The 24,565-nt window shown below is 44.6% G+C and overlaps 1 protein-coding gene across 4 annotated transcripts in view; it reads left to right on the forward strand.

Annotated features, from left to right (window-relative positions):
- The window catches only part of MCF2L2 (MCF.2 cell line derived transforming sequence-like 2), a 474,009-nt gene that overhangs the window by 326,811 nt on the left and 122,633 nt on the right, over positions 1-24,565 (forward strand). For all 4 annotated transcript variants that reach the window (XM_073578748.1, XM_073578751.1, XM_073578750.1 and 1 more), the window contains exons 17-20: positions 5,088-5,203; positions 10,492-10,561; positions 11,443-11,535; positions 19,529-19,621. In XM_073578748.1, the coding sequence (XP_073434849.1) occupies positions 5,088-5,203; positions 10,492-10,561; positions 11,443-11,535; positions 19,529-19,621 (372 nt within the window). The remainder of the gene's footprint in view (positions 1-5,087; positions 5,204-10,491; positions 10,562-11,442; positions 11,536-19,528; positions 19,622-24,565) is intronic.

Below are 24,565 nucleotides of genomic sequence, written 5' to 3' on the forward strand. Positions count from 1 at the left end.
TAAAGATAGGGTACGCAGGTCGCATGCAGCGTCATGCGCCCATAAGCAGAGCTGACAGGAGGAGGCACGGCTGTGGGCGGAGCTTAGCGGCGGCCATGCGCAGCCCGACGCAGCTCCAGGAAAGTCATACAAAACAGAGTTTACCATATTGAGGGATGTGGCACTTGCTACAATCCTTATAGTTGTGACTAGTGATGATGAACGAATGTGCTTGGACAATGTGTTATCCGAGCATGCTCGGGTGCTATCCGAGTATCTTGGGCATGCTCAAATATGTTTGAGTCCCCGTGGCAGCATGATTCACGGCTGTTTAGATAGCTACAACACATTCGATGAGTGCCTGTTTGTTACGGAATCCCCGCATGTGTTGCAGCTGTCTAACAGCTGAAAAATATGCAGCCACAGGGACTCGAGCATATAATCGGAGCATGCCCAAGATATGCAGATAACATCTGAGCGTGCTCGGATAACACAATATCCAAGCCCGGTCGCTCATCACTAGTAGTGAAACATTAATGTTGAAAAGGCAATATTTCATAAATGCCCCTGATGTACTTTCACACCAGCTTGTAACAACTCATAGATGTTACAGCTCCACCCCTCAGTGTGTCTTTGATAAAGTTATTGACAGTTCAACCATCCAGTCTGGTACAGGGGCGTGCTGAGCTGACAGTGTGTTGATTGACAGCTTGACTACCCAAGATGAGACTGGAAGGCGTTGGCTGTCTCCAAGAGTTCATTATTCCAGGTGATTGCCATGCTCCTTCACTGAGAAGTTTCTCTCAGACCTCTGCCAGACGTACATTCAGCTAAGAATGAAAGACAGCAAAATGTGCTGGAGTGGGTTATCAAAATCATAGTGATTTAGATGTGTTGGTAATCACAACCAAGATTCCAGCACATGAATGGATAGTGCAGAACACACTGCATATAACCATAGCAACTGACGAAAAGCAGTGAAAAAGTCCTCATATCACAAGGTAAAGTGCAAAGTAGGTTTTTATTGAAAGGTGAAACAAACAGAACATGGCTAAAAAGTGACATTGGTAGGAAAAGAAAGGCCGGGTGACCATGGCAGCTCCAAATAAATAGTCATGAGAAATACATGAACATTGTGAAGTGTCTAACTGTCTAAACATAAATAATGTTTGCCCATGGTCGTGACCATAACTACAGGGAAAAAATTCCTACATGAATGATGACAGGCAAAAACATACAATATGGTAATAAAGGGGGCACTTACACAAGAAGGAGCAGCAAGGGAGACCACAGCCGTACCCCAACGCGCGGCGTTTCGGCGATAATGCCTTCCTCAGGGGGCATGTGTAACTGCTGACAAAGGCCCATTATATAGGGGAAGTGAAAGTGAAAGTAAAATCATGCCCAGGATCAAGACACACCCACCCATCGGTCACAGCTAATGCATACAAATCACAGGGGATGGTTGCAAGTGAAAGCACCAATCACGTCCAAGCACCGGACACACCCACCATCCCAGCCATTGAACACCGCTGACGTAGACAAAACACGGGGCCCCGTGCAGTCAAACGTCAGACGGTGGGCAGGAGGGAGGAGGGTGATGTCACGTGGTCCGTGACGCAATCGGCGCATGCGCAGTATGGACAGAGTCAACAGCGGCCATTTTGGAAAGGGGAAAAATGTAGGGGCAAAGCTGGAATCCGCACCAGCATATAATTAACAAAGTGTATAGCAGCCAATATAACGATAGACATAGGGGAGGCCAAAGTAGAATGGATATCATACTAAGTACAGGCAACCAATGGGTAGATAAATGTATCTATATCTGTATCTCTCTCTCTTACGGTACTATAATGTGTGCATGAGACAAGTAAATGTGAGAAAATGATAACAATAATAATAATACAAAAATGAAATAAAAGGAGTCCATACAAGAACCTAACTACACATGAACCAAATCAGGCTAGAAAAGGACATATATACACAGCATTATGTTGGCCCAAATGCAGAAAAAAAAAAAAAAAAAAGAGAGAAATGTCCAGTCCAGTGCAAAAATCAAGAGACCAGGTTGGGCGTGTAGTGAGGATCCGTTAGGCATCACATCCCCATGGAACAGGACTGAAATGTTCATCCACATGAGGGGCCGAGAGGCAGCAGAAACACGAAGTCACTATAATAAGAATAAAATAAATTAAAAACATGCTAAAAAACATACAAACCAATATCACATAAATGGATTATAGGAAAGGAGCAAAAGAGAGGCTCTCATTAAGGCCATGTGGGTGAACAGTCTTGAGTCGCCAGATCCACCGGGCTTCGAGCTGGCTGAGTCTTTTGGACAAACCCCCGCCTCGGACATCAATTTTGAGCGCATCAATACCTTTAACCTTCAATAGGGCAGCGTCACAGTCATGGAAATCAAAAAAATGACGTGGTATGGTTCTGAGGGTAGCGGGGTCATCATGTGTGCGTGCCGCTAGGATGCCCAGCACATGTTCCCTCACTCTTACTTTAAGTTGGCGTGTTGTGAGGCCGATATAAATCAGGCCACAAGGGCAGGTGGCATAATATATGACATATCTAGTGGTACAAGTTATTCTCTGACGAATATCATATGTAGTGGTACCACTAGAGTCACAAAAAGAGTTATCACGTATTATATTGGGACATGCCACACAACCACCACACGGGACACAGCCACCCCCAGGACTAAGTTTATCCAAGAAGGTCTGTGGTTTACGAGCAATGTAATGACTGGAGACCAAATGGTCTCTAAGATTCTTAGAGCGCCTAAAGGACATGGATGGTCTAGGGGATAGAAATTGATTGATAATCGGGTCAACCCGAAGGATCGGCCAGGCTCTCTGTAAGGCCATACGTACCTGGTTGGACCTCGAGCTAAATGTAGTAACGAACCTAATAGTCCCATTTTTATTTGGGCGCTGGACAAATTCAGAGCGATATAAAAGATCATGGCGGGAAGCATACTTGGCCCTATTAAGAGCCCGCTTGATGGACCTGTGGCTATAGCCACGTACCAGAAAACGTTGGCGCAAAATTTCAGCCTGCCTAAAAAAATCTTCGTCCGTGGAGCAGATCCTACGAAGACGTAGGAACTGCCCCACGGGAACGGCACGAATAATGTGCTTCGGATGGCTAGAACTAGCATGTAACAAAGAATTAGTGGCGGTTGCCTTCCTGAAGATGTCCGTCTGCAGGACCCCAGCGCGGTCCCTCTTGATAGTAACATCTAAAAAATCAAGGGACTCCCCACTATATGAAAACGTTAGATGGATATTCAGATCGTTGCCATTCAGGAGAGTAATAAGTTGTTCAAGGTCGGCGGGTGTGCCATGCCAGACGAAGAAAATGTCATCAATGTTCCGCGTCCACAGGGGGACACGGCACATTGAGAGACCTTCGTCTGACATGAAGAGGTCCCTCTCCCACAGCCCCAGGAATAGACCCGCATAGGAGGGCGCATAGGCCGCACCCATCGCGGTCCCCTGGAGCTGTAGGTAGAAGGACCCCTTAAAGACAAAAAAATTGTGGGTGAGGGTGAACTCAAGTAGTCTCAGCAGGAGGTCCCTCAAACCTGGACTGAGGTTGGAAGTACTTAAAAAGTATTTGACCGCCTTAAGGCCATCAGTGTGTTTGATGTTGGTATATAGGGATTCCACATCCGCTGAGACTAGAAGAGTATCACCCCCAAGGCACAACCCGTCGACCCTGCGTACATTCAGCTAAGTGTAGTTTGCTTCCTCTGCGCCTTAAGTTCTGTATGTTGATCTTTCATTGCCTGACCTTGGACCTCGTTCTGAACAGCCGACTATTTAACCCCTTCTCCTCTGATCCACTATCCTCCTGATAGTCTGACCTCAGAACATTACCTAACTATGCTTTTGTGTCTTCCTTCTGAAATTGACATAAACTCCTGGCTTCTGACCGTGGACTTCTTGACTATTCTGATTCACGGCTTGTGTGTAATAAACTAAACTTAAATGGTAATGCTCCACCATAATATGTGTATGTACAGCTTTGATATGTTAATTGTCTTCTATAGCTGTAATTAGCTTACAGTATGAATCTTCTACATAGCTGACCACAGCTCTGTGCCAGAAAAACTGTAAAGGGGTCGCTAACGCTGAATCAGCACTGTAGGCCCCTCATTTTCGGTATATATGATGACAATTCTTAGCAATATGCCATCACCATTTAACTGGTTGTATACAAGTCTAGTGGTGTAATTAGCCTGAAAAGACACATTCAGATCATTTTCTGCCAACCATTGGAAATGGCAGCTATCTATTGAAAAGTTCATCTGCCATGTTATACATTTTTCACTTACAGTACTAGAATGCTGTAATTGAAAAGTTATTCTTTCCAAACTACAGATCCATATTTTATCAATGGTAACTCAGAGTAGTCCATGAGGTGAAATTTATCTGTTAGTTATCATGCTACTCTGTGGCATGAATATTCAAGATGTCAACCATCAAAGACCTACTATGAACCATAAATTGTTCAGAAAATAGTGTTCTAAATTCATTAATGTACAGCCAGTTTTAGTAGAGGATCTTTGAATACAGATTAAAGGGTTTGTTCCACCAACAAAGTACATTTTAATCAATATATAGGAATAATAATAATTTCTACAATTGGATGTGCTAAAAATCATGTTCCTGTGCAGAGATAATCTTATAAATGTGCCCCTGCTGTGTACTGTGTAATGGCTGTGTCTGACAGTGCAGGAACATGGTCTGATCATACCACAGCTCCTGAGCAAAGGAGGAAGCAAAAGACAGTATACAGCCAGGACAGCAGGGGAACACAGCTGATTCTTTCTGTGAGGTAAAACATTTCTCTGCCTGTTTATAAACAATATTTTACCTCACAAAAAGATTCATCCATTACACAGTACACAGCAGGGGCACATTTATAAGATTATCTCAGCACAGGAACATTTTTTTAACACATCCAATTGTGGAACCTGTTATTGTTCTATAAGATCTATTGAGTAAAATGTATTTTGTTCATAGGACAACATCTTAAGTATACATTGTTTATGGAATGATATAAGTTTCTTCTGTATCTGTCGTTGATTACAGGGGTATGTAACATCGCTGGATAACCCAGAAATGAATCCTTTGATTCCTGTCATATTACAAAACAACAAAGATGTACTTTTTGGAAATCTTCCTGAAATCTATGAATTTCATAAAAGGTATACAGAATGTGTTTCTTTTTAAATCACTTGTGAAAATGTAGAGAAATAAATTAAAAAGAGTGTATTGTAATATTGAATTCTTTCATAGTTACATAGGTTGAAAAACACCTAGGTTCATCAAATTCAGCCTTTCTCCACTAATTATGCATTTTTTGTCACTAAAGGCCCCGTCACACACAGCGAGATCGCTAGCGAGATCGCTGATTTTGTGACGCCACAGCGATCTCGCCAGCGAAATCGCTGTGTGTGGCACGCATCAGCGACCGGCCCCCCTGCCGGGTATCGCTGATCGTGCAGGAATGTCCTGGGCCATTTTTTGATCGTTGGTCTCCCGCTGGCCAGCACACATCGCTGCGTGTGACAGCAAGAGACCAACGATCAGCGACGCTGGGAGCTGGTATCCAACGTAAACAGTGGGTATCTAAGAGCCGCGCGGCTCTTAGATACCCGCTGTTTACGCTGGAAACCAGCGTGCACCATGGTATCTAAGAGCCGCTCGCTGGTCCTGATCGCTGGTGGGTCTGTCTATGTGACAGCTCACCAGCGATCAGCTAACTATGTCCCAGCGATCCCATCCACGTCGGATCGTGGGTGGGATCGCTGGAACATTGAAGCGTGTAAGGGGGCCTTAAATTATCTCTAACTCACAATGTCATGCATACTGAGGAAATCATCCAGCCCTTGTATAAAAGCTCTTATAGTGTCTGCTATTACCACCACTTGTGGTCGGGCATTCCATTTTTATAACCAAGTAAGTCATTAGCAACTGAGTTTCATATTGTATAACTGAATTGGCTTAGGAGCTGTCATCATAAGAACTGCTAGATGAATAATGTGGATGGGTGATTAGAAAAGCTGGGCAAATGTTATAACAATATATGTGGTTGTCCGTGATGTATAGCATTGCTGAATTGTTGAGGAGTGTAATGTGGTGCAATTACATACAGTGACATGTAAAAGTTTGGGCTCCCCTGGTCAGAATTACTGTTATTGTGAACAGTTAAGCAAGTTGAAGATGAAATGATCTGTAAAAGGCCTAAAGTTAAAGATGACACATTTCCTTTGTATTTTAGGCAAAGAAAGGTAATTTTTTCAATTTTAAAAATTACAAAAAGAAAAATGAACCAACGCAAAAGTTTTTGCACCCTCAGAGATTTGTGTGCTCAGACAACTTTAACTAAAGTGTCAGACCTTAATTAGCCTATTATGGTTATGGTTTGTTCACTATCATCGTTAGGAAAGGCCAGGTGATGCAAATTTCACGGCTTTATAAAAACACAGCCTCCTGTAACATTGTGCCAAAATGACAGCAGTCATGGATTTTTCTAAGCAGCTGCCTAGCACTCTGAAAATGAAAAAGGTGAAGGCCCACAAAGCAGGAGAAGGGTATGAGAACATAGCAAAGCGTTTTCATGTTGCCCTTTCCTCAGTTTGAAATTTAGTTAACAAATGGCAGTTATCAGGAACAGTGGAAGTCAAGATAAGGTCTGGTAGACCAAGCAAAATTTCAGTGAGCGCTGCTTGTAGGATTGCTAGAAAGGCAAATCAGAACCCCCGCTTGACTGCGAAAGACCTTCAGAAAGATTTAGCAAACTCTGGAGTTGTGCTGAATTGTTCTACTGTTCAGAGACATCTGCACAAATGTGGCCTTCTTAGAAGAGTCAACTGAAGAAAACCTCTCCTGCGTCCTCACCATAAAATTCAGCATCAGAAATATGCAAAAGAACTTCTAAACAAGCCTGGTGCATTTTGGAAACAAGTTCTGTGGACTGATGAGGTTAAAATAGAACTCTGGCCACAATGATCAAAAGTATGTATGGAGAAAAAAGGGCACAGAATTTCAGGAAAAGAACATCTCGCCAACCATTAAGCATGGGGGTGGAACAGCTATTCTTTGGGGTTGTGCTGCAGCCAGTGGCACAGGGAACATGGGTAGAGGAAAGAATGGATTCAATAAAATTTAAACAAACATGCAAACATAACACCATCTGTAAAAAAAGATGAAGTTGAAAAGATGATGGCTTCTACAAATGGATAATGATTAGTGATGAGCAAGTATGCTCATTGCTCGGGTTTTCCCGAGCATGCTCGGGTGATCTCCGAGTATTTGGAAGTGCTGGGAGATTTAGTTGCTGTTGCTGCAGCTGCATGATTTGCGACTACTTGACAGCCTGAATACATGTGGGAATTCCCTAACAAACAGGCAATCCCCACATGTATTCAGGCTGTCAAGTATCTGCAAATCATGCAGCTGCAGCGATAGAAACTAAATCTCTGAGCACTTCTAAATACTCAGCGTCCACCTGAGCATGCTCGGGGAAACCTAACCAACGAGCATACTCGCTCATCACTAATAATGATCCTAAACACACATCACGACCCACAATAGATTACCGTATATACTCGCGTATAAGCTGAGATTTTCACCCCATTTTTTGGGGCTGAAAGTCTCCTACTCGGCTTATACGCGAGTCATATACTGGGGGGTCGTGGGGGAGGGGGAGCGGGGGTGTCCGATCGTACTCACCCCCTCCTGGCACGGTCTCTGCAGCCCCCGCTTCTCCCGGTCTCAGGCTCCTTCCTGCAGCGGTCATGTGGTACCGCTCATTAAAGTCATGAATATGCGCATATTCATGACTTTAATGAGCGGTACCACATGACCGCTGCAGGAAGGAGCCTGAGCCCGGGAGAAGGGGCTGCACAGAGACCGCGCCAGGAGGGGATAAGTATATGCTATATTTACTGATCCCTGGTCCATCGCTGCGCGCTGCTCTGCTCTCTTCCGTCCTCTGTCTGTGATGTTCAAGCAGAGGGCGCGATGACATAGTCAGTGCATGCCCTCTGCCTGAACGTCACTGAAAGAGGGACCCGGCAGACACAGGGGAGCGCAGCGATGGACGGAGGATCGGTAAGTATCGCCAGTGCCAGGGTCGTGAGCCAGCAGCTTTTTCTATTTGCGGTGGCAGCAGCATATGGGGGTATACTATGGAGCACCTTATGGGGCAGTATATGGGGGGATTCTATGGAGCACCTTATGGGGCAGCATATGAGGGGTATACTATGGAGCACCTTATGGGGCAGCATATGGGGGGATTCTATGGAGCAACTTATGGGGCAGCATATGGGGGGATTCTATGGAGCACCTTATGGGGCAGCATATGAGGGGTATACTATGGAGCACCTTATGGGGCAGCATATGGGGGGATTCTATGGAGCACCTTATGAGGCAGCATATGGGGAGTATACTGTGGAGTACCTTATGGGGTAGCATATGGGGGTATACTGTGGAGCACCTTAAGGGGCAGCATATGGGGGTATACTGTGGAGTACCTTATGGAGCAGGGGGTATACTGTGGAGCGAGCACCTTATGGGGCATCATATGGGGGCATAAACTATGGGGTAGCATATGGGGGTATAAACTATGGGTCATCTTACGGGGCAGCACATGGCATAATCTATGGAGCAGCATATGGGGGCATAATCTATGGAGCAGCATATGGGGACATATTCTATGGAGCAGCATATGGGGGCATAGTCTAAGGAGCATCTTATGGGGTCATAACCTTTATGGAACAGCATATGGGGCATATTATTCTATGGAACATTTTATGGGGCCATTATTAACCTTTGTGCAGCATTATATGGGCGTATTTTGTATGGAGCATCTTGTGGGGCCATAAACATTTATGGAGCATCTTATGGGGAATATTATTCTATGGAGCATCTTATGGGGCCATAATCTTTATGGAGCAGCATATGGGGCATATTATTCTATGGAGCATCTTATGGAGCCATTATTAACCTTTGTGCAGCATTATATGGGGCATATTTTGTATGGGGCCATCATGAACTGTATGAAGCATTATATGGGCTCCTGATTCATATGGATATTCAAAAACATTTAACCTACTGATGTCTCAATTAATTTTACTTTTATTGGTATCTATTTATATTTTTGAAATTTACCAGTAGCTGCTGCATTTTCCACGCTAGGCTTATACGCAAGTCAATAAGTTTTCCCAGTTTTTTGTGGCAAAATTAGGGGGGTCGGCTTATACACGAGTATATACGGTACCTCAAAAGGATGTTTTACAATGGCCTTCACAGCCCCTTCATCTGAACATGTATAAATGTCATTATATGTTTTGGCAGTCACAAGGTGCTGCTGTGCCTTTTTTATACATGTTTTGCAGTTACTGCAACTTGCATCTATTCACACTTCGGAAGTGCTGGTCAGGTTTTTTTGTATATATATATATTTATTTTTTGCCTAAAATACAAAGGAAATGTGTCATCTTTAACTTTAGGACTTTTAGAGATCATTTAATCTTCATCTTGCTTAACTGTTCACAATAACAATCCTTTTGACCTTGGGTACCCAAACTGTTACAAGCCACTATACCTGGTAATAGTGCGCTGAGCTGTACTGATACCATATCACAGTACATGAAGCGATGCACATATCTGCCGCAGACATCCAGACCCGAACTCAGCAGCTTCACAAGAATATATGAGATTACTGAGTTTGGGTCTGGAGACCCACAGATGGTTTTTGCATTGCAGCCTGTAGTCAGACCTGGACACACGGATGTGTCTAAGTTTATAAGAATTAGGTATTCTGAAATAGTGGCACCAATGTCACTTTGCTAAAGGAGTACTCTATTTTATGTAAATAAGCATTAGGTGTCCTCATAATTTGTAATCTTGGTTTTTAGTTTTAACACAAGGATTACACATTGCAAACTGGGAATTTTCATTGCACTCTTGGTCTGCGAAGAAAGGATCCAAATTACAGTGCCATTGCTCTGCTCTTGAGTCATGATCTAAAAGCCCATATGGGGGAGATTTGCCAAGCTAAATGGGACAGAATTCTGGCATAATTGGCATCATCCAACTAAATGGTCATGACTTGCACAATATTATTTGTGTGATGTAGACAATTTCTACACATTGGCCAACAATGGAACGTGGGTTCCATGATCACTGACATGGTTTGTAGGATAAAGGCATAGCCTAACATTCAACACCATGAAGCAAAAAAATGCACCATAATTTTGTCACAAATTGGTGGCACAAAGTAAGTCTATTAGATGGTGTAAACTTATGCTAGACGGCCTTAAAATGTGCAAAACATTTGTTGCATTTTAACACTGTCTAGTCTAAGTTTGCACTAAGAGTAACACAATGTTAATTGAATAAATATGCCCCAATAATGAGCACATACCTTGGCTTTTAAAACAATTTCACTGCATTTTTTAAAATAGCTTTTTTTTTCTTACTGCAGAACCTTCTTAAGAGAGCTGGAAAATTGCATTGAAGATGTGGATTCTCTTGGAAGATGCTTTTTAAAAAGGGTAAGCTAATGAAATTCTGTATTATCACTGCATTTCAGGTTCAAAATGCCTGTAGCTCAATGTTAGTTTCCAGTTGAAGGCTTGATAGCAAAATGAGTTTTGGATATGTAAGTAGAAGGGTCGTATCGCTCTGCTCTGGTTATACAGCAGCATAGTCAGGACGGGGGCCTTTTCCAGTGCGGGTTGATGTGTTGAACTTGCCTAATTAACATTAAGGTATGGATGGTATGGATGTGAAGGAGAATGCAAAATTAGGGTACGTTGAGTTTCTGCCTTCTCATTTTTTGACTGCTATAGTAGCAAGAACTTCCTACAGGCTGTTGTAACTTGAACTAGAAAGCAGTTCAGTTAAAGGGGTTGTTTCAAGTTCTTAAATGGTTAAAATTGCCTATTAAAAATCCTCTCCAGTTTCAAAAATAGAGGGATTTTTAATTCTATATTGTACAGGTTGTCTTATAGTATACCAACGACCCTACAGTCTCAGAGTGGCCAGTTATCTAGATAAGGAGTACACTACTTGCAGGCTCTAGGGATCACTGGATCCAACCAGATTCAGCACCCCTGCACTTATGGATTTTAGCATGCAAATCCCTTTTTCTAAAGGTACACAAGCCACCACTTAAGGTAACATCAGCTTATATTCCTGTAGCTATTCAGAACATGCACACTCAGCAAAATAGTAATGTGTATAGGGGGACTGGGAAGAAAACTTATTGATCACACGACGTTCAGCCATTTGTTATCTAATGTGTATGGCCACCCTAAAGCTTTAAATCAGGTCACGATATGATCAGAGTTTTAGCCTCATTGCCTTTTGGTAGAAGATATAGAATTTATATATATATTTAATAAGAATATACATATTTATCTGCTCTCTGTAGAAGGAAGACCTTCAAATTTATGAAAAGTATTGCCAAAATAAGCCAAGATCTGAAGCCCTTTGGAGACAGTGTGCTGAAAGCATTTTCTTTCAGGTAAAGTGCACGTAAAAAGAACTTACCATATATACTCGTGTATAAGCCGACCCGTGTATAAACCAACCCCCCTAATTTTGCCACAAAAAACTGGGAAAACTTATTGACTCATGTATAAGCCTAGGGTGGAAAATGCAGCAGCTACTGGTAAATTTCAAAAATAAAAATAGATGCCAATAAAAGTAAAATTAATTGAGACATCTGTAGGTTAAATGTTTTTGAATATCCATATTGAATCAGGAGCCCATATAATGCTCCATACAAAATACACCCCATATAATGCTGCACAAAGGTTAATAATGGCCCCATAAGATGCTCCATAGAATAATATGCCCCATATGCTGCTCCATAAAGGTTATGGCCCCATAAGATGCTCCATAGATTATGCCCCCATAAGATGCGCCATAGATTATGCCCCCATTAAATGCTTCATAGATTATGCCCCCATATGCTGCCCCATAGAATATGCCCCCATATGCTGCTCCATAGAATATGCCCCCATATGCTTCTCCATAGAATATGCCCCCATATGCTGCTCCATAGATTATGCCCCATATGCTGCTCCATAGATTATCCCCCATATGCTGCTCCATAGAATATGCCCCATATGCTGCCCCATATATTATTCCCTCATATGCTGCTGCAAAAAAAAAAAAATGCCATACTCACCTCTCCTGCTCAGGACCCGACACCTGTGATATTCACCTGTCCGGGGTCCATCGCTGCTCACCACTGTCTGCGCGTCCTCTGTCAGTGACTGTTCAGCCAGCAGAGGGCGCGGCACGCACTAACCACGTCACCGCGCCCCCTGCTGGCTAAACATCATGGACACAGGAAGCAGCAGACGGCAGTGAGCAGCGTGGGAATGAGTACAGGTGAATATCGCTATACTCACCCATCCTGGAATGTCTCTGCAGCCTCGCTTCTCCACTGTCTCCCTTCCTGCCTTCAGCGGTCACGTGATACCGCTCATTACCACTCATGAATATGCGCATATTCATGAGTTTAATGAGTGGTACCACGTGACCCCTGAAGGCAGGAAGGGAGACAGTGGAGAAGCGAGGGGGCTGCAGAGAGTGCCAGGATGGGTGAGTATGATCTGTGACACCCTCGCCCTCCCTCCCCCGCCGACCACCAGGTATATTACTCGTGTTTAAGCCGAGAGGGGGACTTTCAGCCCCAAAAAATGGGCTGAAAATCTCGGCTTATACACGAGTATATACTGTACACGTTGTAAAAAGCTTTAAAAATAATTTTTGCACCACATTTTTACTCATTTGGCATTATGATAGAATCATAGAATGTTAGAGTAGAAGGGACCTTCAGGGTCACCATGTCCAACCCCCTAGTCAATGCAGGATTCTCTAAATCATCTCAGACACCTGTCTGTCCAGCCTCTGTTTGAAGACTTCTATTGAAGGAAAACTCACCACCTCTCGTGGCAGCCTATTACACTCATTGATCACCCTAACTGTCAAAAAGTTTTTTCTAATATCTAAGGCTACTGTAGAGGGATCATCGTTATTCTCATTTGCACATGGAAACATGAGAAGCAATGGAATGAAGCTGAAAGGGAAAAGATACAGATTAGGCTACTTTCAGACTAGCGTTACCGGGCGCAGTGCACGGCCGCCACTAAGCTCCACCCCCAGCCGCACCCCCTCCAATCAGCTCCTCCTCTGATCGCATGACGCTGCACCTGTGTTGCATTTTTGTGTGCTCGGCGCAGCACTAAAAGGGTGCAAGCGCTGGCAAAAGTGTACCAGCGCACGACCAGCGTACCCAGAGCTAAATATAGGGTACGCTGATCGCATGCAGCGTCATGCGATTAGAGGAGGAACTGACCGGAGGGGGCGTGGCCGGGGGTGGAGCTTAGCAGCGGCTGTGCGCTGCGCCCGGTAACCCTAGTCTGAAAGTAGCTGTCAGAGACACCGCACTGCACTTGCTCATAGAGCCAGTGCGCGTGTCCTGAGAACAGAAGCAGTCCTAAAAGATACCTGGGGAGCAGGGCAGCAGAGGTGACCAGGCGTGCTTCAGGCTAATAGTGTCAGGATCCAGTCAGTGCTGGAAAGTAAAGATGCATAGGACCTGCGGACACTAAAACTGAATAATGTGCACGGGACCTATGGTCATGTGACTGCAAGGGGGCGGGGCTTAGTGTCCTGTATTCAGATAGGACAGGACACCATACAACAACTCAGAGTCAGGCAAAACAGAGGTCACACACAGTACGGGCGAATGAGGTACAGGAGGGACGAACAGACGGGTAGTCAGACAGAGCCAAAGGTCATACACAAGAGGGCGACGTGGTACCAAGGGGACGAGCAGAGAGAAGTCGGGTCACAAGCAGAGAGTCATACACGAGAGGTAGCGCAGTACAAGAGGGTCAGGCAGAACTCGTAACAGGGACAGAACCAGATCACAACCGAACAAACAAGCAAGATATCAGGCACAAGGCACACGTATACAAGAGGTCACTTAACTCAGCCGAGGGCAGGAGTATAACTGACACCGGACCCAGGTCCAGTGAGCACTAAATAGCCTCCTGCTGCCAGAGAGAGGCAGCACAATTAACCCCTAGTCTAACCAGGACGGGTCAAAGCGAAATCCCGTCCTGGATCATGACAGTACCCTCCTCTCAATGGGGGGCCACCGGACCCCCAGGTCTCTCAGGGTACTTGGCGTGAAAGGCTCGGATCAACCGATCCGCATGAACTGATCGAGCAGGAACCCACGAGCGTTCCTCAGGACCGTAGCCCTTCCAATGTATCAAATACTGAAGGGCGCGACGGACCAACCTGGAGTCGACAATTCGTTCCACCTCGTACTCAGCCTGCCCATCTACCAGAACCGGTGTCGGGGAAGATGATGATCCCTCCCCACTGGACCTCACAGGTTTCAAAAGGGCCTTATGGAAAACATTTGGGATCCGCAGAGATGGCGGGAGCTGCAACCGAAAAGCCACCGGGTTAACTGCTTCGGTAATTACATAGGGACCTATAAACTTGGGTCCAAGCTTCGCAGAGGGGACCTTGAGCCTTATATTTTTGGTGGATAACCATACCTTATCCCCGACCTGAAACACTGGACCCATGGATCGTTTTTTGTCCGCAAAAAATTTAAATTTGTCCTGGGCCTTCGTAATGTTATTCTGGACCTCCCGCCATATCTCCCCCAACCGCTGGATCGACTCGTCCGCCCCAGGACACCCAGAATTCAAGCGGGAAAATTCTCCAAAATGAGGATGAAACCCATAATTGCAAAAAAAAGGAGATGTACCCGTAGACTGGTTAGTGCGGTTGTTAAAAGCAAACTCAGCCAATGGTAACACAGAACACCAATCATCCTGTCGGGCTGAGGTCAAACAACGCAGAATTTGCTCCAGAGACTGATTGGTCCGCTCAGTCTGCCCATTAGTCTCTGGATGATAGGCGGATGAAAAGGACAGACTAATACCCAACCTCCTACAAAAAGCTCTCCAAAATCTGGACACAAATTGCACTCCCCTATCAGACACCACATTCAGGGGTACCCCATGCAACCGCACCACATGCTCCACAAACAATCTGGACAATGTTTCCGCATTAGGTAGAGCTGCCAAAGGTACAAAATGTGCCTGCTTACTAAACCTGTCCACAACGACCCAGACCACGGTATTACCCTTGGAAGGGGGAAGGTTGGTGATGAAATCCATGGACAGATGAGTCCATGGTCTCTCAGGAATTGGCAGTGGTACCAATTCCCCGGCCGGCCGGTTATGGGGAGTTTTCGCACGGGCACAAACCTCACACGCAGACACATACTCCCCAACATCAGAGGCTAAAGAAGACCACCAGAACATTCTAGCAATGGCCTTCCGGGTGGCTGAGATCCCTGGATGTCCACCCAGAACTGAGTCATGGAACTCCTGGAGGACCTTGAGACGAAACTGAGCTGGCACATAAAGTTTATCCACCGGCTTAGCTGGAGGTGCAAGAGCCTGGGCTTCTCGAATCTCTCGTTCCAACACATTAGAAACCTCTGCCACCACCACCCCAGGCTGAAGAATGGAGGATGGAGGTTCCGGGGGGGACACCGGATCTAGACTGCGTGACAACGCATCCGCTCTGATATTCTTGGATCCTGGTCGGAAAGTGATCGAGAAGTTGAATCGAGAAAAAAAAAGTGACCATCTAGCCTGTCTGGGAGTCAACCTTTTAGCAGACTCGATGTAAGCTAGGTTTTTGTGGTCCGTGATTACCGTTATAGGATGGACAGCCCCCTCCAAAAAATGCCTCCATTCTGCAAAAGCCAATTTTACGGCCAGAAGTTCCCGATTCCCCACATCATAGTTTCTCTCTGCCGGAGAGAACTTCTTTGAGAAAAAGGCGCAAGGTCTTAAATTGGTCAAAGTGGCGGGTCCCTGGGACAATACCGCCCCCACCCCCACCTCTGAGGCGTCTACCTCAACAATAAATGGTTCAGAGGGGTCCGGTTGGATAAGAACCGGGGCCGACATGAAACATTTTTTCAAAAACTGAAATGCCGCTACCGCTGCGGTTGACCAATTCTTGATATCGGCCCCCTTTTGAGTCATGTCTGTGAGGGGTTTAACCACCTGTGAGAACCCCCTTATAAATTTCCGATAATAATTAGCGAACCCTAGGAAACGTTGCAGACCCTTCAAATCACACGGTTGAACCCACTCGAGAATGGCCTGCACCTTATTAGGATCCATGCGATACCCTTCAGCAGACACGATGAACCCCAGAAAGGACAGTTCCTGAACAAAAAATAAACATTTTTCAAGTTTAGCAAACAGACAGTTCTCCCTGAGCCTTTGGAGAACTGCCCGAACATGACCAATGTGAGTCTGTTTATCAGGCAAGTAGATTAAAATGTCATCCAAATACACCACCATAAAACGTCCAATCAAATCGGAGAACACATGATTTATGAAATTTTGGAAGACCGCTGGAGCGTTGGTCAGGCCGAAGGGCATGACCAAATTTTCAAACAACCCTTCAGTAGTGAGAAAGGCGGTCTTCCATTCATCTCCATCCCGGACTCGGATAAGGTTATACGCTCCCCGTAGGTCTAATTTCGAAAACCACTTAGCTCCGGACAACTGATTGTATAAATCAGGAATAAGTGGAAGGGGATAAGTATTCCTCACAGTTATTTTATTTAACTCACGAAAATCGAGGCATGGGCGCAAACCACCGTCTTTTTTTTTTACAAAAAAGAACCCTGCCGCCACAGGAGAAACAGAAGGACGAATATGTCCCTTACGGAGGCTCTCAGAAATATATTCCTTCATCGCAGCCCGTTCCGGACCCGAGAGGTTATACAGGCGGGCTTTGGGCAATTTAGCACCTGGAACCAGGTCAATGGCACAATCAAATGGGCGGTGTGGTGGTAAAACCTCAGCCTCTTTTTCGGAGAAAACGTCAGTATAATCTATCAGGCACTCCGGAATGCCTTCTAGACCCACGGACGACACAGACACAGAAACAAGACATTTCTCAGAGCAATAGGGACCCCATTTAACAATATCCCGAGATTCCCAATTAATCACAGGATTATGCAGCTGTAACCAGGGGAACCCCAACACCAGTCCCGCAGGCAGGTTGTTCATTACAAAACATGAAATACGTTCCTGATGTAAGGAACTCACTTTAAGGAGAAACTCTTCAGTACAAAACACAATGTCATTCTTAACCAGTGGTGTTTTGTCAATAGCAACAAGGTGAATCGGAGTCTCCAACCTAACTGTCCCTAACTTACACCTGGCCACCAAGTCAGAGTCAATAAAGTTCAATGATGAACCGCAATCCACGAAGGCAGTTGTGGATGTGGAGACACCCCCACAACAAAGTTCCACTTGGAATGACATTTTAGAAAATGCAGAAAAGGGTACCTGAGAGCCTGGGTGACCTCCACGATAATCACACGGGCTCAGTCGTTTGTTGGTTAGTGGCCGGGAGGGGCAATCCTTTTTCCCATGTCCAGACTCGCCACTGTGAACACAGCATTTTCTCACGTGCCGTTGCCTCCTTTCTTCCTCCTTACGGTTGATGGTTCCCATCGCCGTGATTTTCAGTGAAGAACTGGCTCCCCTTCCTTGGGAGAACAATGATGTCTCGGTTTGTATCACTCCCCTTGCCCGTAACCTGCGATCCATTCGGACGGCCTGTGTCATAGCTTCCTCCAGGGCATCAGGTGGGGGGTGGAGAGCCAAGGCGTCTTTCAGATGCTCAGACAGGCCTCTGCGGAACAACTCCCGGAGAGCAGCGTCGTTCCAGCAGACCTCAGCAGCCCAGCGTCTGAACTCTGAGCAAAACCACTCGGCTGAGTGTTTCCCCTGGCAAACATTCATCAGCCTGTCCTCAGCCATATGCACCCGATCAGGCTCATCATAAATATGCCCCAGGGCCTCAAAAAATGCATCCACAGTCAAACGCTCAGGGGCCGTGGTAGGAAGGGAGAAAGCCCAAGCTTGGGGGGCTCCCCTTAACAGAGACATAATGACCCCCACTCTCTGACTTTCATCCCCAGAAGAGTGTGATCTTAAGGAAAAAAAAAGCTTACAGCCCTCCTTGAACACTCTGAAGTCATTTTTATCTCCAGAAAAGGTATCTGGTAACTTCACTGGAGACTCAGGGGAAATTAATGTAACATCCCGAGCCCCCAATGAAAGAACCCCCTGCACAGTGTCGGCGATCAGCTGCTGTGACTGAGCCAGGACTCTTTGTTCTCCAAAGAGTTTCTGAGACATCTGCGTCAGATGCATAACCTGCTCAGAAAGAGCGTGCACAGGATCCATCACACACACAGGTGAATGGGAGCAGAGAAAAAAAAATGGTATGGGTCAGTTATAATGTCAGAGACACCGCACTGCACTTGCTCATAGAGCCAGTGCGCGTGTCCTGAGAACAGAAGCAGTCCTAAAAGATACCTGGGGAGCAGGGCAGCAGAGGTGACCAGGCGTGCTTCAGGCTAATAGTGTCAGGATCCAGTCAGTGCTGGAAAGTAAAGATGCATAGGACCTGCGGACACTAAAACTGAATAATGTGCACGGGACCTATGGTCATGTGACTGCAAGGGGGCGGGGCTTAGTGTCCTGTATTCAGATAGGACAGGACACCATACAACAACTCAGAGTCAGGCAAAACAGAGGTCACACAGTACGGGCGAACGAGGTACAGGAGGGACGAACAGACGGGTAGTCAGACAGAGCCAAAGGTCATACACAAGAGGGCGACATGGTACCAAGGGGACGAGCAGAGAGAAGTCGGGTCACAAGCAGAGAGTCATACACGAGAGGTAGCGCAGTACAAGAGGGTCAGGCAGAACTCGTAACAGGGACAGAACCAGATCACAACCGAACAAACAAGCAAGATATCAGGCACAAGGCAGACGTATACAAGAGGTCACTTAACTCAGCCGAGGGCAGGAGTATAACTGACACCGGACCCAGGTCCAGTGAGCACTAAATAGCCTCCTGCTGCCAGAGAGAGGCAGCACAATTAACCCCTAGTCTAACCAGGACGGGTCAAAGCGAAATCCCGTCCTGGATCATGACAGTAGCCTAATCTGTATATTTTCCCTTTCAGTTTCATTCCATTGCTTCTCATGTTTCCATGTGCAAATGAGAATAACGATGATCCCTCTACACTGTGAGGGATTGTTTATTATTGGTGTACTTACTGGGTACTTACAGGCATTTAGAAACCTTTATACATCTTTTCAGTTGTATGGTTTCATGTAAATGTTATCATTTATAAATTTCACTTGCCTCATTCTCGGCATGTTACCTTTAATGCAGACTGCCAATGACTATACGTTATAAATAACAAAAAACCTAACAGCTCTGATTATATGAGCTAGTAATGTCTGTTTGACTCAACTGAAATCAAATTTGTTTATTCTGTATGTAAATCTGTAATGCAATGCTGTATGATTCTTACATTGTAGGTACAACTTTTATTGCTTCTTGTTTGCTATCTTTAAGGAATGCCAAAGGAAACTGGATCACAAACTTTCTTTAGATGCTTATCTTTTGAAACCAGTACAGAGAATAACCAAGTATCAGTTACTTTTAAAGGTATGTGTTCAAGACTTATTTTTTTTCATAAACTAGTTTATTTATTAATTGAGAACAGCATATACAGGTGCTTCTAACAAAATTACAATATCATCAAAAAGTTAATTAATTTCAGTTCTTCAATACAAACAGTGAAAATAATATATTGTATAGAGTCTTTACAAACAGAGGGACCTATTTCAAGTGTTTATTTATGTTAATGTTGATAATTATGGCTTACAGCCAATGAAAGCCCAAAAGTCATTATCTCAATTAATTATAATACTTTATAACACCAGCTTGAAAATGATTTTAACATCCGAAATGTTGGCCTACTGAAATTTAAGTTCAGTAAATGCGCAATCAATGCTTGGTCGAGGCTCATTTTGCATGGAGGAGCTCAGCCTATGGCACTGCTGAGGTATTATGGAAGCCCAGGTTGCTTTGATAGCAGCCTTCAGCTTGTCTGCCTTGTTGGGTCTGGTGTGTCTCATCTTCCTCTTGAAAATATCCCATAGATTCTCTATGGGGTTAAGGTCAGGCGAGTTTGCTTGCCAATCAAGCACAGTGATATTGCTGTTTTTAAACCAGGTACTGATAATTTTGGCAGTGTGGACAGGTCTCAAGTACTGCTGGAGAATGAAATTTCCATCTCCAAAAAGCTTGTCAGCAGAGGGAAGCATGAAGTGCTCTAAAATTTCCTAGAAGACAGCTGTGCTCATTTTGGTCTTGATAAAACACAGTGGTCTCACACCAGCAGACTGATTGTGGAAACTCCACACTAGACCTCAAGGAGCTTGGATTGTGTGCCTCACCACTCTTCCTCCAGACTCTGGGACCTTGATTTCTAAATGAAATGCAAAATTTACTTTCATCTGAAAACAACACCTTGGACCACTGAGCAACAATTCTTTTCCTCCTTGGCTCAGGTAAGACACTTCTGGCGTTGCCTATTGGTCATGACTGGCTTGACACAAGGAATGCGACACTTGTTGCCCATGTCCTGGATATGTCTGTGTGTGGTGGCTCTTGAAGCAATGACTCCAGCAGCAGTCCACTCCCTCTGAATCCCCCCCAAATTTTTGAATGGCGTTTTCTTAACAATCCTTTCAATGCTGTAGTTATCCCGGTGGCTTGTGCACCTTTTTCTACCACCTTTTTCCTTCCGCTCAACTTTCCATTAATATGCTTGGATACAGCACTCTGTGAAAAGCTAGCTTCTTTAGCAATGACCTTTTGTGGCTTACCCTCCTTGTGTAGTGTGTCAATGACTGCATTCTGGACATCTGTCAAGTCATAGAATCGTAGAGTTGGAAGAGACCTCCTGGGCCATCTGGTCCAACCCCCTGCTCAAAGCAGCAGCAGTCTTCTGATTGTGGAGCCTGTTGTGAACACTTGTGACCTTACTTCTGAGTTTGGGCTCCCTCTGGTGGTTGCTGCGGGTAATGGAGCTGGTCGAGTGACAGAAGTCAATCACCTGAAGAGGATGATTGGAGGTCAGGTGTTACAGACTGGAAAGATTTAAGTGATCAGTGTTGTGAATTCTCTTTCTGGCTTTACTGAAGGTAGTGGTCTGGTCAGATTGATAAAAGGGTTGCGAGTTCTCTTTCTGGGTTCCCTCTGGTGGTTACTGGAGGTAGTGGAGCTGATCTGATTGAAAGAGGCTTGCCACCTGATAATGAGGAAGACGATTGGAGATCTGGGGTTTCTGATTGGGATTTAAGACAGCTGACTCCCTCTATCCCTGCTTGTGATTTTCTTCCTGTTCCTTCTGAGTTCTGATGTCTCCTGCTCTTTCCCTGCAGTGATTCATTTGCTATTCTGTTTGCATTTGATCTGGTTTCGTCTATCTCCGCTTTGTGCGGGTCAGCCACATCGGCTGGGGCTGTGCTGAATCACCACCCATATGTTACTGTTTGTGCCAGTTTGTTTTGTCCCCTGTTATATTGGTCTCTTTTTGCTTTGCTTTCAGAATATACCAGAGTGCTTATATAGTGGGGGCAAAGTCGTGCAACTTCAGTGTATTTGTGCATCAGACGTGTTGGACATTTTGCAGAGTTTTTTGCGTGATTGCAGACAGTGTCTTTCTTTTTCTGTCCTGTCTAGTCAGTGTGGGCCCCATCGTTTGCTCAGTCTATTTTTATGCCTGCGTTTGTGTTTTCATCTTTTCTCACCGACAATATATGTTTGGGGGCTATCTATTCCTTTGGGGTCTGCTCCGGGGCAGTTTAGATTTTCCCTTTCTTGCTTTAGGCTTAGTTAGCTCTCCGGCTGTGCCGAGGCATCTAGGATCATCGTAGGTACGCTCCACGGCTACTGCAAGTTGTGTGGACAGGATCAGGGGTCTGCAATCCGCTTAGTTTCCAACCTCTCTGGTTTTTCTGTGGCTTAGCCTGGGCCTGCTATCCTCCTCAGTGACCCATTCATAACAGAGCAGGCTTCCCTCAGTTGTTGCTGGTGGTTTGGTTTTCTTCCTGTGCATTTTGAAGTCTGCTTGCCCCCTGCTTGGTCCTGCATCGTTCAGATAAGTTATTTGTTTGCTGGAATCTTTTTGCATTTAATCCAGTTTTGCCTTTCTCTGCTTTCTGCTTTGCTGTGTGGGTTCAGCATTGTTCCCTGCTGGGACATGTGCTGGACCCCGTTCCATATGCCACAGCTTATGTCAGTCTGTTCAGTATTGCTAGTCCTCTGTTATATCAGTATCTTTTGTTTTGCTTCCAGTTCACACCAGAATTCTGATCTAGTGGGGGAGAGCTCATGTGGCCTCAGTATTTTTGCATATCAGACGTGTTGGATTTTCCTTACGGTTTTTTGCGTGATTGCAGACAGTATCTTTCCTGTCCTGTTCTATCTAGACAGTTTGGGCCCCATCATTTGCTTACTCTATTTTCTGCCTGTATCTGTGCGTCATCTTGTCTCACCGGCAGTATATGTTTGGGGGCTATCTATTCCTTTGGGGTTCTACTCCGGGGCAGTTTAGTTTTCCCTTTCTTGCTTTAGGATTAGTTAACTCTTTGGCTGTGCCGAGGCGTCTAGGTCATCGTAGGTACGTCCTACGGCTAATTCTAGTTGTGTTGTTAGTTTTAGGGGTCTGCAATCCGCTAAGATACCAACCTTTCTGGTTTTCTGGTTGCCTAGCTTATTCCCCGGCTATCCTCCTCCGTGACCTAATCATATCAGGAGCCTACTGAAACAGACTAAGGGACCTTTTTAATCGCTTAGGAAGCCTTTGAAGGTGTTTTTTGTTAATTATTCTAATTTACTGAGATAATGACTTTGGGTTTTCATTAGCTGTAAATCATAATCATCAATATTAACAGAAGTAAACACTTTAAATAGATCACTCTATTTGTAATGACTATATAATATATCAGTTTCACTTTTTGTATTGAAGAACTGAAATAAATTAACTTTTTGATATTTTAATTTTGTGAGAAGCCCCTGTAGTTACAACATTTCTAAATACAACCAGAGAAGTAGTTTTCATATCAGAAGGTATCAAAAATATCAAGATAATATATTAACATCAAATCACGGAATACCCCTTTTTTTCAAGAAAAGTATGTCATACTAACAAAATGTTCATTAACTTCTTGCAATCAAGTTAGTCTTTGTCAAGCCTGACAAAGGAAAGAAAAGAACTTTTAGTAGAAAATTATAACAAAATAGGAAAGTCAAGAAGAGATCTTAAGGGAAGAGGAAGAGATGAGCAAGGTTCATGAATCCACCCAGATACAGCTATGTACAATATATGGTGTCTTCATCATGACAGAAGGCTTGAGGAGCACTCCGGGGAATCTCTGAATAAAAACCATCCTTGCCAAGTACGGAAAAAGTTACCTGAGTTCATTTTATTACGAGCAGAGAGTCTTTCCATTCTACACAAAAAATCCATTTCAAGAGACCATTCTTGGATAGAGGGAGTGGTTCAGGAATGGCAGTGTCTGGGAATGACTGTCCTAGTGGCGGATAAACAGTGTCTCAGCAATCCTCTTTTGATAGATTTAAAAGACCCTGGTATCATAGAAAGAAGTCCAATCTGGGGAGTTCTAGATGATGATTCCCCTGTAATGTGTTTGTGAACATCAAAGACTTTGCTAACGAGGCCACTTGTTTGAGGGCATTCCCACCAGATATGAAGCATAGTGCCTTCAGCATTTTCACATCTCCAGCATTTATTGGAGACAGAGGGAAATATCTTATGAAGATCTGCTGGGCAACGATACCATCTAGTTATGATTTTGTAATTTTTTTCTTGAGCTTTGCAAGCCAATGGAAGTCTGTGTGTGCAAAAGTAAGTTTTGTTCCATTGCTCCTCCGAGGAGGTCATCCCAATCTCTCTCTCCCGCTTTTTCTTGAACCATAGCAGCTCTGTATTATTCTGAGATGACAAAATATAATATATTTGGGAGAGCGTATGCTTGGGTGCAACTTCTCTGATCAGCAACGAATCAAACTGAGAAGGGTCAGAATTGAGCACCGAAAACGGCTGAAGGGAATCCATTAATGAACGAAACCGAAGGTATGAAAACCAAGGTATGCTTTGATCAGAGTAGAAAGCTTTAAGCTCATTTAGCGATGGTATGTTTCTGAAATTTGCAAGGACCTGATTTAGTCTAGTTTTATAGTTGAAGACCAGGAATTTACTCACTCCAACTCCAGGGGGGAATTCTGGATTGTCAGTGATCTGTGTCATAGGTCGTGGGATCTTAGTTTCTTTACCAACTGGTCCAAAACTCTGAAAAGATCAACTGTTAATGGGGGAGTTGTCACTTTGAAGAACGAAAGTGCTTAGAAATCCAAGGTAGAGAAGTTAAGTCTAGACACGATAGGAATTACTGTAGTGTGACCCAACGCTTCTGATTCTCACCATGAAACCAGTCCACCATCCGCCCCAGCACAGCCGCAGCATGATACAGTTGAAAATTTGGGAGTCCAGCTCCTCCTTGAGATTTAGATCTAGCC

This window comes from Dendrobates tinctorius, unplaced genomic scaffold, assembly GCF_039654945.1.
Source record: "Dendrobates tinctorius isolate UK_male_01 unplaced genomic scaffold, ASM3965494v1 ptg000060l, whole genome shotgun sequence".
NCBI lineage: Eukaryota > Metazoa > Chordata > Amphibia > Anura > Dendrobatidae > Dendrobates > Dendrobates tinctorius.